Source organism: Aotus nancymaae, unplaced genomic scaffold (genome assembly GCF_030222135.1).
Source record: "Aotus nancymaae isolate 86718 unplaced genomic scaffold, 86718_ANA_hifiasm-v0.15.2.pri h1tg000030l, whole genome shotgun sequence".
NCBI lineage: Eukaryota > Metazoa > Chordata > Mammalia > Primates > Aotidae > Aotus > Aotus nancymaae.
The window spans coordinates 27899004-27916857 of NW_026988443.1; the positions used below are offsets into that span (position 1 = coordinate 27899004).

General features: G+C 37.4%; 1 protein-coding gene across 1 annotated transcript in view; it reads left to right on the top strand.

Moving 5' to 3' along the window:
* HYDIN (HYDIN axonemal central pair apparatus protein) overlaps nt 1–17854 on the top strand; it is a 490708-nt gene that overhangs the window by 172083 nt on the left and 300771 nt on the right. The window contains exon 10 of the mRNA XM_064383265.1: nt 5680–5779. Within this exon, the coding sequence (XP_064239335.1) occupies nt 5680–5779 (100 nt within the window). The remainder of the gene's footprint in view (nt 1–5679; nt 5780–17854) is intronic.

Here is a 17854-nt window from a genome sequence, read left to right on the forward strand (position 1 = left end):
GGGTGGAATTCATCACCTATTATAATTACTCTTGATGTCATTATTCACCCACATGCTCTGAGCTGGCTGGATCGTGACTTTTACCACACCAGGATAGCTTCATACAGATCTACCATGCATTTCTCAAGACTGCAACATACTAATGTTGACTTTGTTGTCAAAAAGAACCTCCCCTGAGTCACCTTCCAGAAGTGACTGGAAGGATACGAGCATGCAGGGTATCATGCTGTGTTTAGCAGACAGGCACACCAGGTCTTACAAAGCCTGCTTGAGTTGCAGTATTTTTCAATTTCTTCTGGCCTTTTTTATGATGTTGTGAAAAAGGTCAGGCCTGACTCTTTTTATAATTGCAGTGGGTTTAGGGAAGTTAGGGGAAAAAATATTACAGGTCTTAGCTCTGCCACTTACTATTGGTCTGGCTTTGGATAAGATATTTCTTTTTGCCTAGATTTTCTCATCTTTAAAGTGATAATACTACTTCCCAAGGTGGTAATGATTGAACTAGTTAATGTGTATAAGCACTTAACACAGTGGGGGGAACATGAGCTCTCAGTGGGTGGTTACAAATATTATGATTTGTAATGAAATACATCTGTCTCTTGTCAGATTAGAGAGTATGATTGGTAATTATAGCATTTGAATGGGCAAACATGTAGATCACTCTTCTAAATGTAAGCTGGGAACTAGAATGCAACTATCTTATTTGATAAATGTAAAAGTTGAGTCATATTGTAAACTACTTTTCAGAGAAACCAGGTAAGTTAAATATGTATATAACTTTCTGTTGTTGCACTTTGGGTTTTTTTTAGCAAGATTTGTAAGAAATAGTCTTTCAAAGAAGAAGTGAGGGAGAAACAAAGGGAAGGAGGTAGAGGGTTAATAGAGGGAGGGAAAGGAAGGCCATTTTTATAAAAGATTTTCGTTTAAGGATTTTCAAGGGAATTTTTTTTTAAGCCCTTTTAAGTATTGGTAAAATTTTTTAAAGGTGAGCACTTTTAAATGACACCTTTCTCGTGATCATATTTGTCATCTGTCACAAACCAGTGGCTGTTTGTTCATAGACAGCTTTCAGAAAGTCTCAGAACTGTGGCCATTGAGTCACTTGGTTGTTTATTCTTGTTCCAGAAGGAAGCATGAAGTTCCACATCCAGAGATACTTAATAAATTGGGCAAAAATCTCAATATGGGAATTAGCTTTAGGCTTGAAAATTTAAAGTGCATTTTTTCTAGCAGGTCACTTTATTAATAAGTAAAATGCAATTACTTTACTCATTACGGATCTGAAGGAAAAACATTAAGACCAAGAAAGAAGATAATTACAATATAACTGAAGGCCATTTTGACAATATTTTCAACCAACAAGGTCATAGTCACTTACAAATTCAATCCTGTGTATTCAACTTCTCATTTGGAGCAGGAAAATGGGCAGTCATAGGAGAGGGGTCATGTGTAGAAGGCTCGCAGAATGGGGAACCCAGATCTATGTGATGAGGCAGGTTTTATAGAACCGGAAGAAGGGATATTGATGTGAGAGCCAGAAGAGAAATTTCTGGATGTTTTGATTTTCAGAAACGTTAGAACTGAGTAATAAAGAAAGAAGGATTTTTTTTTTTCGGAGATGTAAATGACATGGAAGTTAGTTTCAGAAGTGTTGGAGAAGTCATATGAAATCTTTCAAAGACGTGAAACTGGAAGGTGGAGTCTAAAGTTGAGGCTTATCACCTATTTCTGAGGTTTGCACTCCCATTTGCTAGAAAATGCTATATTGAGATTTTGCTATAAGGGAATAAAGTTCTTTCTCTTTTACTTGAATCCCAACTGAAAAATAGAAATATCCTGTATGTTCCTAACTCCTTCAAATGACCTAACATTGAAAGCATCCCTCTGTGAGAGGAAATCACACATAAACATTCTGTTTTCAGATACACACAACCTTCTTAATACGTGGTACCTGCTCCAAGCCCAGGAGAGGGTTTTAGAATAAATAGGGTTTATCCTCACTTTATTGCTCTGGCTCGGTGAAGGCTGCAAGTTACAAGTGTATGTCACAGGCAGAATAAGACAACTGCAGACAACGATAAGTAAGCACTGAGCCCACAGCTCCATTTGCTCAGTCTGGACCCTGTGGACTCAGATTTCCTTGCACTTGTCTTCTCATCAAGCAGAGGGGCTTCTCCATCTCCCAAGAGCATCCGCATCTGAATGTCAATGCTCCCTCCTCTGGGGAAATTCCGGTCACCTCTGTGGAGTGTATCTGTCACCACACACTCCCATCCCACCAGTTTTGCTAATCAGACCTCTTTGATGATGGCAGTCCAAGAGTGCTTCTGAGAGAGAACTGAAGTGTGTTACCTTCTTCTGCACATGGACCCTGGATTCTCTTGCTGGGATCATGCTTTTGAAAGCTTTCCAGTCCACTCCAAACCATAAGACCCTTGACTTGCCCACACATACTGAGCTTATGTGATTTCCAGTGGGGGCCACTTCCTACAATTCTGGTGAGAATTCTCTAGCCTGGTTTCTCTCAGGATCCAAGATGGTCCCTGGACCTTTGGTCAATCCATTTGTGTAGGAGCAGTTTAGCTGCATCCATTCTGTTTACCCAAACAGAGCAGAGTCTAAACCCACCAAGTGAATACGTGTGTGTCATGGGTGAGTAAGAAGCCCAGAATTTTGGTAGTCCTGAGATGAGATACCTCCAGATACACCATTGATTGGCTGAGCTGCCTCATCTGCCTGGCCTCACCATTGAGTTTAGCCATGAATGTTTTCCAACACTCCATATCACTAAAACTCCTACCAATCAAAAGGCGCCAGGTATGCATCATTTATAAGAAGAGAACAGATATTTATTTCAAGATTTGGAAAGGTGCCACAGTGAAATAAATTAAAGTGCTCAGAACTTCTCTCTTCCCCATATTATCTCGTAGGTCTCTTTGGACTCTACAGTTGTGTGGCTTTGGAGGTTTTAGATGAAGAGAAAATGGTAGAAGTAGATTGCAAAGATGAATAGGTGTCTTCTAATGACTACACGATGTGCAAACTATTATGTAGTCATTAGCAGACACCTATTCATCTGTGATATTGATTCAGTAAATGTTTGTTACTGATTCAACAAATATTTGTTGAGCACCTACTAAGAGCCATGACGAATGAAGTCTCCATGAGGGTAGTTGCTGTTCTACCCCCAACCAAACCAGAATAAGCCATCTCTGGGCTGATCTGGGGATGTGAAATCTATAGGAAACTAGGTTGTATAAGACATTTAAAAATGTATATTCAGTAACTATTCACTGTCTGCCCAATGTGTTCCTAGTACCAGGGCTTCAGAGAAGCAGAAAGGTGTGGGCCATGACTGCGGGGAACTCATACCTTAGTAGGATGGTAAACATGTGTACAAACATTTTACAATATATTTGGGAAGTGCTGTGTCTATATAAATAAAGTCCAGCGGGGTCACAGAGGAAGAAGTACTTGACTTCCACGTTCCTGACTTTTGAGGTGACAGCATAAGAAAACATTCTTATTCTATAAAAACATAGCCATGGCCCGAGGTGTCATACCTGCCTGATATTCACAGCCCTCTCCTTTACTACTTAAGCCCCTGTGCCGCCCTCATTCTGAAGTCAGGAGAGACACTGCTTGCAAAGCGTACTGATCAGACTGATTGAATTAATAAATAAACCCAAACTGGTTCTAGATTTTTATTTTCCCCCTCTTGTTTGATGTCTGCATTTTTAAGCCCTTTTGTTCTTTTCTAAATTCTTTATTCCAGAAATATGTTCATTTCTAGCCAGACTGCAAATAGAGAATGCACCAGGGACTGTCTGGAGCTGGAGCCTAATTATTTATCAAGTTGCCTTTCCTTAGTTTTCTGTTTAGCTGGCGGGACTGTTTATAGATTTTTGGATGTGTTGATCATTTATGCTCATTTAGCCGTATTTACAAAAATCACACGAAAACCACACGTCTTTTCCCCTTTTCAATACTTTCATCCTAGTCCTTCTGAGTAGCACAAAAATAACATCCATCATAGTAATCAGTTATTTACTGAGTTCTGCCTGAGCAAGGGGGAATGCATTTGACCTGCATGACTTTGTCAGACCTTAGGAAATGCTTTGAGGCAAGTGCTATCAGTATCTCCTTTTACAGCCTTGAGAAGCTAATAGGCTGAATATTACATAGTTAGATAAAAAAATTTAATCAAAGTATACCTAACAAGGAGATTCTAATAGATGCATTTTGCATTATCATTTTAAAACTTGGTTTCATCATTATGAGTTTTGGATGGTTCAAATTAAAGGGAGAAATACCACACAGGCACAGAAGCAGGGTTTGACCGAGTCATTGTTCTACCTCGGGCCACGGCTATGTTTTTATAGAATAAGAATGTTTCCTTATGCTGTCACCTCAAAAGTCAGGAACGTGGAAGTCAAGTACTTCTTCCTCTGTGACCCCGCTGGACTTTATTTATATAGATACAGCACTTCCCACATATATTGTAAAATGTTTGTACTCATGTTTATCATCCCACTAAGGTATGAGTTCCCTGCAGTCATGGCCCACACCTTTCTGCTTCTCTGAAGCCCTGGTACTGGGAACACATTGGGCAGTGAATAGTCACTGAATATACATTTCAAAATGTCTTATACACCCTAGTTTCCCTTAGTAACTCATTATGTGTTCATAAATTCACTAAAGTTATCTTTGAAGTTTGTTTCCAACTTGTACCACCTCATAAGTTATCAAGAAGTGTATGTTTACTATCTGCTGGGTGAAAGAATGCTTTCTTGTGTTTGTTAGAAAAATGTTCTTTTTTAAGTTTCCTGGAATTGAACCCTTGTACATTGTTGGTGGGAATGTAGATTAGTATAGACATTATGGAAAACAGTCTAGAGATTCCTCAAAAAATCAAAAATAGAACTGCCATGGGATCCAGCAATCCCGCATCAGGTATATGCCCAAAGGAAATGAAATCAGGATCTCAAAGACATCTCTGCACCCCCATGTTCACTGCAGCATTATTCACAATGGCCAAGCTATGGAAGCAATGTAAGTGTCCATCGACAGATGAATGAATAAAGAAGTGTATACATACAATGTAATATTATTCAGCCTTACTAAGAAGGAGTTCCTGTCACTCGTGACAACATTGATGAAACTGGAGGACATTGTGCTAAGTGAAATAAGCCAGACACAGAAAGACAAATACCACATGATCTCACTTATATGTGTGTGAAACCTTAAAAAAAAAGTCAAACTCATAGAAACAGTTTGGTAAGAGGTTGGTGGTTATAAGGCATTGGCGGGTGGGGGAAATGGGAAAATGTTGGTCAAAGGGTACAAACTTGCAGTTCTAAGTGCTGGAGACCTAATGTAGTGCATGAAGACTATAGTCATTGATAATATATGATATGCTAGACACTTGGTAAGAAAGTAGACAGACCAGGTGCTCTCATCACACACATACAAGTTAACTATGTGAGGAGATGGATGTGTTAATTTCCTTGAGTGCAGTAATCATTTCACTATGCAAATGTATATCAAAACAATGTTGTATATCTTAAATATATACAATTTTGTGAAAAAAAATTTCATGGAGTTATAATGCAATAACATTTAAAAGCAGTGTCTTTCTTTTGTCCTATTGTTTTCTAATGATTCTATCATGTTTTTCAGGAAGGTGATGTCTGGCCCAACTCATCAGCTGAAATCACCGTGTACTTTAACCCACTAGAAGCCAAGCTCTATCAACAGACCATTTACTGCGACATTTCAGGTAGTGACCTCCGCCAAGTAGTAAATTCAGGTTACCAAGTGCCCAGAGCATGAAGTGTGGTGCCTGAGTCTGTGTGTGTGCACACGTGTGCATGTTCATGTGTGATGAAGTCATGAGCAGTGCACAATATCGATTAGGGGAATTATGGAGCTAAGCCATGCCCCTCTCACTTCTTTCTAGAATAAATTGAACTTTAAAGTGCTTTACAGTTGTGGCAGTATGTGGAGGAAATGGGAATTGTATTAGTCCATTTTCATACTGCTGAGAACTGCCTGAAACTGTGCAATTGATAATGGAAAGAGATTTAATTGACTCACAATTCAGCATGGCTGGGGAGACCTCAGGAAACATACAGTCATGGTGAAAGGTGAAGAGGAAGCAATGCACCTTCTTCACAAGGCAGCAGGAGGAAGAAATGCTGAGCAAAGTGGGAAAGAGCCCCTTATAAAACCATCAGATCTCATGAGAACTCACTATCACAAAAACAGCATGGGGAAACTGCCACCATTATTCTATTACCTCTACCTGGTCTCTCCCTTGACATGTGGGAATTCTGTGGATTACAATTCAAGATGAGATTTGGGTGGGGACCGTGGTTTTTACATCAGTAAGAATTTTGCTTGCGACAAAGTCCCAAAATCTCATTTTTCTGTTCCTTTTATAGTATTTGATTACTAATTTTTTACCAATTACTAACATTTTACCAAAATAATACCAATGGGGATGGAAAGGCAGCCTGGCAGAGGCCAGAGCAACTAGGAGGGTGTACAGGTGGGGTGGCAACCTGATGATGACACCAGAAGATTTGATACATACAGGGAATTAAGCAGAAAAGTAAATCCATTGAGGCTGATGGGAGCCAGTATTTCTCACTGTTGGAGGAAGGAGATACAAACTTGGAAAAGAAGGTGAAGCCAAACACTTTGAAATTGGAATGGAATTAGTATTTTTTGTTCCATCAACTTTACATAATCTCTTGATATGTAAGGATATTAGTGCCTGTAACTGGGTTACCCTGGACCAGTCCACTAGCCTTCTCCCACTAGCCTCTGTGAGCTGTTCCACTTTTACATAATCATTATTGATAACCATTGTTAAGTCTTCTTACATAAATATTACACACCGAAGGGCCAATTAGATTCTGGGGTTACATTTTATCTTGTTTGTTCAGTGCTCTGATTCTCAGTCACTCGAACAATGTCCCTAAGGTCTGTATCAAGTATATTGTTTCTTTACCAATTTACCAGTTACTCACAATTATGCCTCATTTTAGTTTACTTCACAACTCTCTTCTGTACAGCTTTTGATTCCCACCGCCACCGCTGTGGTTTCTAATTCTTTATTTCTTCACTGCTGTTTAATGTCAGAATTTGTTCTCTTCTTCTCTTTGAAGACAATTCTCAGAGCCTATCAACTTCTTATTTTAATTCAGATGAGTCACCTCCTTAACAAACCGTTGTTATCCAGGAATTTTAAAAAATGTATATTTCTATGTGTTCGATCATACCTTTTCATTCTCAGTTTGCTCAGGTAACTTCCGTAGAAATTATATATATATAATGTATGTATAAAAAATATGGAAGTGGACACTTTGATCTTTGAATCGCTGAAAATACCTAATTTTTTTGCCTTCATACTCACTTAGTAATTTGACTGACTATAGGATCCCAGGTTCAAAGTCATTTCTCCTCAGAACACTGGAGACCTTGTGACTTGATTGTAAAAATTCCAAAGCCTGAGGTCATTTAATGTCCATTCCTTTATAGGCAGCCTGTTCTTTATCTCTACGTGTTTTAGGGGTCTTCTTTTCATATTTGGGGTCTGAAATGTGATGAAGTCATGTCTGGGAGTGGGTTGTTTCTTATTCATCCTCCTCAGCTTTCTGTGGGCCATTTGAGTCTGATGACTCACATCACCTCAGCTCTAAGAAAGGTTGTTTTTTTGTTGATATTCTTTCCTCCATTTTTCCATTTTATTGTTCTGGAAAACCTATGAATCCAGTGTTAGATCTGGAAGATTGATCATTTTTGGTCAAAGAACAACATTTTAATTATCCAACGCTACTAAGAAATGACACTAAATATAATTCAAAGCTATGCCTAGAGAAATACTGATGTTCATGAATCAGGAAAGATGGCAGGAGTGTGCTGTGTAGCTGTGGCTCTGCGCAGCCACCAGCAGACCTGTGGCCAGCACATGCGGCATCATTCCTGATGTGCAGAGCCACCGCCCTGAGCTTAAATAGTCCATTTGGTACATTACTGCTATTCAAATGGCAATTTTCCCTTTTATACAGATAACAACAACAAACCCAAGTTACTCTTTGACTTGAGTTGTTTCCCTTTGCAGTTGAAATTTTCCTTGCCTGTCTTGAGCATGTTCAAGAAAGCATTTTGCCACATTGGTTTCAGGGCATCTTCCATTTTGGAACTTTCTTGCTGACCTACAAGCCAAAAACTTGGAATGTTTACTTTTTTGCAGTCAAGGTCAAGCACTGAACTTTAGCATTTGCCAATTGCTTTGCAAGAGAACTCAGTTTTTTCTGAATGCTTCCTAGCGATTGTTCATTTCCACAATATTTTTAATTTTCAAGACCTCTTTTGTTCTCTATTCCTGTTTCATAACTAAGTGTTCTTTTATGGATGCAACTTCTTCTCATTGATCTGAGGATAATCATTTGAAGTTTCATTTCTTAAAAAAATAAATCTTATGTTCTCTGAGTTGCCCATAATGTCAGCTGTTTGTCTTTCATGCGTTCCTGGGGTTCCTTCCAATGCCTTCTGATCCATGGCCATTCATGCGTATATAAGAATGCAAAAATGGCTTTCATGTTGATGGTAGCTAGTGCTAAGCTACTTACCTCTGCTGTTTTATATCTTGGTTTCCCAGGAAACAAAAGTTTCTGTGTTTGTTTTAAACCTGGCGGGGAGCAGGGGGAGTATAAGAGTGCACTGTCAGCAAGAATGTACATCATTTGCATCCTTCAAGTGCAAAAATTCCCCTATTCTGCTATACCCTGCTGTTTTCAGTCCATATTTATGCAGTCGCTTTTTTTCCGTGTAAAAGAGGCTCAGGCAGTCTAAGAATGTGCAGAAAGATGAGCTGCCTGGCCCAAGCCTGTACTACCCTGCATTCTCCCTGAGGTGTGTGTCCTCTCCTGATGATGTTTCCCTCACCTTTCCTCGATATAACCATCACCTCGACTTTTATGATAGTTGTTTTCTTGCTATCATGTATAATTTTACCACCTTCATATTCATCTCTAAGCAAAAGAGTACAGTTTTGCCTGTTTTTGTAATTGATATATTGATATCTATTTTTGAAACTGATATATATACAGGACTCATCCAGTATATCTTATGCTGCTAGCACCAAGAAAATGAAGCTACTCAATAGAAGTTGATTAAATAAATAAACAAATGGAAACAAAAAATGACTGAGTGAATGAGTCCTGGTTTGATTTGACCTTGCCCTTGCATGTAAGTGTAGAATTCTCCAGACGACCCCAGAATGAATGCAGAATGGACTAGGAGTTTTTGGATTGACATAAGTCTGTCTCCACCCTGCAGATCAGCATCACCTACAATGCACAACCTACTAGGTCTAGAGGAATGTTAGCACAGCAGTGTCAGACATGGGCTGGAAATGCTCCAGTGGCCCCCGTGTTGCAGGTGGTGGGACCTCCCTCCCATCTGCAGCTCCCTGCAGACATCGTGCTTGGCCTTATTCCAGGGGGTTGGCTGCTCTCCAGGAGGTTCCCAGCCATCACACAACAAGTCAGATTTCTCTATTGTTTTGTTCGTAATTCTGAATCCTGCCACAGAATTCACATCCTGGGTAAGCCGAATAGTATAATTTTCCATCTGCACAACATTCTTCTTTATTTTGTTAGTGGATTATTAAAAGATACGCTTGCCAGAGAAGGGCTTTGCTTACATAGTAATTCCATGTTATCCATGTTATCTTCCTTATAAATTCTATGCAATTCTCTGTGTCTTTTCAAGAGCTGATGATAATTCCTTACTGTTATCTTCAACAAGTTGGTAAAACCTCCTGGTCTTAGGTCACTAAGAAATTCTTCTTAGATAGATAACAAAAAGCTCCTTCCCTTGTTTTGTTTTGTTTTGCGTTGATTTGAGATATATGTGGCCTGTAGAAGCAAATACATCTAGATAATGCTTTCCTCCTCGTGTCTTTTTGCCTAACGATAGTATACTTTATATAATGGTTTTAACACATTGTTTTTAAAATATTTCCCAGAGATTACACATAACACTAAATAAAAGATGTCATTCTTTTCATGATTGCATAGGAATCCATTGTATTTATATACCACAACTTAATTTTTAAACTTGTGTCATTATTGATAGAATGTAGATTCAGAAATTACATAATACATTTAGTGATAGGCACAGAAGTGGCCTCCCAAAGATGTCCAGATCGTAACCCCCAGAATCTCTGGACAGGTTACATCAAATGGCAAAGAGGAATCAAGGCAGCAGATGAAATTAAAGTTCCTAATGAGCTGACTTTAGAATAGGGAGACTATCCTGGATCATGTTGGTAGCTCAGTATAATCACAAGGGTCCATAAATGTTGAAGAGGTAGGCAGAAGGATTGGTTTCAGTGTCAGAGGGATGTCATACGAGAAAGTCTCAACCAGTCATTTCTAGGCAGTGAAGCTGGACAAGGTAAGCAATTCAGGGAGCCTCTAGAAACTGGAAAAGGCAAGAAAACGAATTCTCCCACCCCAGAGTCTCCAGGAAGGAATGCAGCCCTGCAAATACTTTGATGTTAGCACAGTGAGTCCCACTTTGGACTTTGTTTGTTTATGGTTGCATCTTTTTATGTTTTAAAATAAATTTTTTAAATTGACAAATAATAACCATACATATTAATGGGGTGTATAGTGATGTTTCAATACACATAATGTACAGCGATCAGATCACTTTGGACTCTGGACGTACATAACTTTCAGATAATACATTTTACAATAAGCCACTAAGTTTGTTTTGTGACAGTTTCTTGTAGCAGCACTTGGAAACTTAAACACATACCTGTACACTATAAAAAATAATTATAAGGCAAATAGTATGTTATTGCTACCAAGATCAATAACAGAATATCTTCAGCCGCTAGAAGCCCCTATGTGTTCCTTCCCAATCATACGCCTCCCCTGAAGTCACCACCATCTGTTCTTGATGACCATCATGTCCTTGCTTTTTTAAAAAATTTATTTTTTATTTTTATTTTTTGCTTATGATTAAAAAAAACTTTTTACTTTTATTTTAGATTCAGGGTTGCATGTGCAGGTTTGTTACATAGGTAAGCTCATGTCACAGGGGTTTATTGTACAGATTTTTGTCACCCAGGTTCTAAGCCTAGTACTCAATAGTTATTTTTCCTGATCCTCTTCCTCCTTTCCCCCTCCACCCTCCATTTGAGGCCCTGGTGTCTGTTGTTCCTCTCTTTGTGTCCATGTGTTCTCATCATTTAGCTCCCACTTACAAGCAAGAATATGCAGTATTTTGTTTTTCTGTTTCTGCGTTAGTTTGCTAGGAATGACAGCCTCCAGCTTCATCCACATTCCTGCAAAGGACAAGATCTCATTCTTTTTTATAGCTGTGTAGTATTCCATAGTGTATATGTACCACATTTTCTTTATTTAGTCTACCATTGATGGGCATTTAAGTTGATTCCATGTCTTTGCTATTGTGACTAGTGCTACAGTGAACATATATGTGCATGTTTTCATGGCAGTACAATTTATATCCTTTTGGGTATATACCCAGTAATGGTATTGCTGGATCGAATGGTAGTTCTATTTTTAGTTCTTTGAGGAATCACCACACTGCTTTCCATAATGGTTGAACTAATTTACACTCCCACCAACAGTGTATATGTTCCCTTTTCTCTGCAACTTCACCAGCATCTGTTATTTTACTTTTTATTAATAGCCGTTCTGACTGGTGTGAGATGATATCTCATTGTGGTTTCAATTGGCATTTCTCTAATGATCAGTGATACTAAGCTTTCTTTCATATGCTCATTGGCCACATATATGTCCTCTTTTGAAAAGTATTTGTTCATCGTGATTTTTGCCCACTTTTTAATAGGATTGTTTGTTTTTTATTATAAATTTGTTTAAGTTCCTTATAGATGCTAGATATTAAATCTTTGTCAGATGCATACTTTGCAAATATTTTACCCATTCTGTAGGTTGTCTTTTTAGTCTGTCCATAGTTTCTTTTGCTGTGCAGATGCTCTTAAGCTTAATTGGATACCATTTGTCAATTTTTGCTTTTGTTGCAATTGCTTTCATTTATAGTTTTTACCCTATGTATGTGTCTCTAAACGATACAATTTGGTAATGCCTGTTTTGAAATGTACGTATCTGAAATGAGCCTACATGTCTCATCCATATTGTTATTTTTGCTCTAGTTGTATTTCATTTTCATTGTTGTATAATGTTCCATTATCTAAATATATGTTCAGAGACAGGAAATAGCAGGGAAGGCTGCTGGTCATAAGGGAGACCTCCGAGGATGCGTTAGATTTAACCCACATCTCTAACTGCAGTTCTCTTTTCTTTTGAAAACTTTCTTTTTTAAAAAGATTTTAAGTTCTGGAATACATGTGCAGAACATGCAGGTTTGTTACATAGGCATACACGTGCCATGGTGGTTTGCTGTACCCATTAACTCATCATATACATTAGGTATTTCTCCTAATGCTATCCCTCCCCTAGCCCCCATGCCCCAACAGGCCCCAATGTGTGCTGTTCCCCTATCCATGTCCATGTGTTCTCATTGTTCAACTCCCACTTATGAGTGAGAACATGCAGTGCTTGGATTTCTGTTCCTGTGTTAGTTTGTTGACAATGATGGTTTCCAGCTTCATCCATGTCCCTGCAAAGGACATTAACTCATCCTTTTTTACAGCTGAATACTATTCCATGGTGTATATGTGCCACATTTTCTTTGTCCAGCCTGTCATTGATGGGCATTTGGGTTAGTTCCAAGTCTTTGTTATTGTGAATAGTGCTGCAATAAACATATATGTGCATGTGTCTTTATAGTAGAGTGATTTGTAATCCTTTGGGTATATGCCCAGTAATGAGATTGCTGGGTCAAATGGTATTTCTGGTTCTAGATCCTTGAGAAATTGCCACACTGTCTTCCACAGTGGTTGAACTAATTTATACTCCCACCAACAATGTAAAAGCATTCCTATTTGTCACATCCTTTATAGCATCTGTTGTTTTCTGGCTTTTTAATGATCATTGTTCTAACTGGCATTCCTATACACCAATAACAGACAAACAGACAGCCATATCATGAGTGAACTTCCATTCACAATTGCTACAAAGAGAATAAAATACCTAGGAGTACAACTTACAAGGGATGTGAAGGACCTCTTCAAGGAGAACTACAAACCACTGCTCAAGGAAATAAGAGAGGACACAAACAAATGGAAAAATATTCCATGCTCATGAATAGGAAGAATCAATATCATGAAAATGGTCAAAGTAATTTATAGATTTAATGTAATTTGTAGCCCAAAGTAATTTATAGATTCAATGCTATCGCCATCAAGCTACCAATGACTTTTTTCACAGAATTAGAAAAAATGCTTTAAATCTCATATGGAACCAAAAGAGAGCCCATATAGCCAAGACAATCCTAAGAAAAAAGAACAAAGCTGGAGGCATCATGCTACCTAGTTTCAGCGTCATGCTACCTGGTTTCCAACTATACTGCAAGCCTACAGTAATCAGAACAGCATGGTACTGGTACCAAGACAGATATGTAGACCAATGGAACAGAACAGAGGCCTCAGGAATAATGCCACATATCTACAACCATCTGATCTTTGACAAACCTGAGAAAAACAAGCAGTGGGGAAAGGATTCTCTCTTTAATTAACGGTGTTGGGAAAACTGGCTAGCAATCTTCAGAAATCTGAAACTGGACTTTTCTTTACACCTTATACAAAAATTAACTCAAGATGGATTAAAGACTTAAATGTAAAACCTAAAACCATAAAAACTCTAGAAGAAAACCTAAGCAATATCATTCAGGGCATAGGCATGGGCAAAGACTTCATGACTAAAACACCAAAGCAATGGCAACAAAAGCCAAAATTGACAAATGGGATCTAATTAAACTAAAGAGCTTCTGCATGGAAAAAGAAACCGTCATCAGAGTGAACAGTCAACCTACAGAATAGAAGAAAATTTTTGCAAACTATCCATCTGACAAAGGGCTAATATATCCAGAATCTACAAAGAACTAAAGCAGATTTACAAGAAAAAAACAAAGGGGAACTATGCATATTTGGTTTGGATCAGCAGACTTCAAAAAGAAGTAACACTCTCTAATTTAAACTGTGAAATGTATTGCTAAGTAACATTGTTAATGGGTGCTTCAGAGTCAAATGCAGAAAAACAGCATGATGGAAATAATTCCAGATGCTCCCACTTCCTTCAGAGACCTAATTAAAATGAAATCTCATTGTCCATTTGCTTTCTGTACCTCGTAAGAGGGAAAAATTTGAGTTTTTAAGACAATTTAGGGCTTTTGATTTTTATCTTAATTGAATTAAATAATGGAGATTGAATTAGATTTATTAAAAAGAAAATCATCCCAATCATTGAAAACATTTTTGAGTTTTCAGAGTAATAAGTGAGTAATATTCTACATATTGGTTACTCAACATCTCTTCAGTGTTGTTTTTCTCCTATCTCAATTTTCTCCTTTTGGAATTTTTTTAGATATATGTATTTCCCGTGGAATTACTATGTCTCTTAAACTTCTCTGCACATTTCTGATCTCCTGGTCTCACTATGATGCATTCTGGGTATTTTTCTAAGATCTTGCTTCTAGTTGACTAAGTCTTTCTTCAGCTATATCTACTCTTCAGTATATTTATCTATTTAGTTTTTAATTCATTGACTTGGTTTTTTATTTTTAGAAGTTATATTTAGTTTGAATATTTTCATATTTTATTTCTTCATTTTTTTTCTCCATTTGCTTCTTCAAAGATTTTAAGAATGCTATATGAGACTTTTAAAAATTATCTCATACTGTTAAGATATGAGCTCACATGTTTGTAGTTATCACTGCTTTTCTTCCTACTGGATTGTTTCTTCAGATGGTTTGAAATGTTTGTATCATGAACTCAATTTTACTATGGGTACTGAATCATAAAACCGTTCTCTCAGAGCAGGTTTTTATTTCTTCCACTAAGGGCCCCATGATTTTTTATTTTCTCAGCTTCTGATTCTTGCACCTATCAGATAGTGAAAATTTGGATCTCATATGTGTACGTGGGATTTTGATTTCTCATTGGTGGCTCTTCCTCCTATTCAGAATTCAGTAGAAGGCAGACTTCATCACTGTTTCCCTAGACCAATGAGTAGAATTTCTCTAATTGCCTTTGTGAAAGAGGTAGGCTTTATAGGGTCCTGGATTTATGCTAGAATCTTAGTTTAATTACCCCATTCCCAGATAAAACTGGAGCCACTAAACCATAAGGCCTGTATCTACTCTACAAATCTCTGGCCCTTCTTTGGGTCATCTCACTAGTTTACTATGCTAGCTTAGTTCCCTTTTATTTCTGGAACCTGATATTTTCCTTCCTTTATTTTGAACCTGGAAAAACATTAAAATATATATTTGCCATGTTTTTCATCAATTTTAATTTTTTTTTGCATTTTGGATAAAAGAATGAACTGCATCCATTAACTTGGACATGCCATCAGAAGTTAATGTTATTAATTTTCATACATTTATCAAAGTAATGTTCTTAGAGAATCTGTATCAGAATGCCCCCTGGCTACTCATTAAGAATGTAGATTCTCTCCAGCCTGAGAAACAAGAGTGAAATTCCATCACAAAAAAAAAAAAAAAAAAAGTAGATTCTTGGGTTTTATCTATGTTTTATTGAATCAAAATCTGTGGAGATGATTCTGGAGAACATTTATTTTAAAAAAAAGACTGCGAAATAAGTGTAGTAAGTAACTAGTGCAAGTTTGCAGGATATGAGATCTATATAGAGGGAAATCAATTATATGTCTCTGTACTAACAATGAACAATGGGAAATTGAAATTTTAAAAGGCAGTATCACTTATAATGGCATTGAGAAATATAAAATGATTAGAGATAAATTTGACAAAATGTGTACAAGACCTGTATACTGAAAACCGAAAGATTAATGAGAGAAATTAAAGACCTAAACAAATAGAAAACTGCGGCTTGTTCATAGGTTGGTAAACTCAATATGGTTATTCCATAACATCTTAATGTCATTTCTCCCCCACATCATCTATGGATTTAATTGAAATCAAAATTAAAATCCAAGATTTTTTTTTGTAGAAATTGACAAGCTGATCCAAAAATGTGTATGGAAATGCAAACAACCTAGAATAGCCTAAACAACTTTGGAAAAGAAGAATAAAATGATGGGATTCCTACTACCAAAGTTCAAGACAATTTTTAAGCTTCCATAATCAAGATAACCCAGGATAATCTCCCCATTTCAAAATTTTTAGTCCCATCTTTTGGCTTATAAGGTAATATTTACAGACTCAGGCATGAGGACATGAATTTTTTGGGGGGCCATTATTCAGCCTGCCATAGATCTTATATGGATTTCTAGCTATTTTAGCTCTTTACACTAATCCATCTTTCCTGACTGATATTCAGCATCAGAGCTCTCATAAATAAAATTTACATAATAATTTTATGTTCACATTATAGTATATGAACACATTTGTATATATACACAAATGTATTTGTATCTTAATCTCATTTGTGTCTCAATAATTCAGTGAAATAGGCTGGAGTTATTGTCTTTGTTTTACAGATGAGAAAGCTAAAGCTTAGAAAATTTAGGTGAGCTGTCTGTGGAGCTTCTTAACTCAAGATTTGAATTTTAGGTTGCGACAGTCCCGGTCCCTGTCCTGTACCACATTACCTGATAAAGAACATGGTTCCTCTGAAATAGTGCAATCCTGTTCCATTCTAATAACTATCAGAAACAGTTAGGTTCCCAGCCCATCCAGAAACTCTATCCAGTTTTTCTAAAACATTTTAAAACACCTATATAACAACTCATCAAAGATTTCTGTATTACACAAGGCATTTAAACATACAAATTACCTCTATAATGTTAAATAAGTGTATAAAATAGGTGTATCAGTTTGTAGCATGTAAAGACACAATTCAATTTTAGACATGGATTACATTTTCTTTCTACACTGCTGTAAACGTGAACTGTAATACAAACAATGAAATAAGTGTTAAAGATTCTAAAAGTCTAGAATCTAAAGATTTTGTCTAAATCTTTCCCTGGTTGGTGGTTGCCCTCAGTACCCGGCAGAAACAAACTCCAGGACCCATGAGGGACTAAACCATCAGGGATATTGTGGGAAGATGAGCTGATAAAGCATAATACATTTTAAACAAGGAAAGCATGAAACAAATCTGTCTCATCAGAACAGCTGAGGTTATAACACACAGTACATTTTACTGCTGAAACTCAAGGAGACATAAATGTTTTTGCTATCACATTCATATTATAGTATGGTTTTCATTTAGATAATGAATTTCGGTAAAACAACTTATGTCATGTTATTATTGAATGTGAAAATTCTGATAATGACCTTTGGAGTTCCAAGAAATATTTGTATAATAAATAATTTTGTGCACAAACATGCAACAAAATGTATTAGTTAACATTTCAGTAAGTGTTGTTTTGTGTTTTTAAAATTTATATTGAAATTACACAAAATTAGCCAGGCCCGGTGGCTCTTGCCTTTAATCCCAGCACTTTGAGAGGCCGAGGTGGGCAGATCACCTGAGGTCAGGAGTTCGAGACCAGCCTGACCAACATGGAGAAACCCCGTCTCTACTAAAATTACAAAATTAGCTGGGCATGGTGGCACATGCCTGTTATCCCAGCTACTTGGGAGGCTGAGGCAGGAGAATCACTTGAACCCAGGAGGCAGAGGTTGCAGTGAGCCAAGCTCATGCCATTGCACTCCAGCCTGGGCAACAAGAGTGAAACTTCAT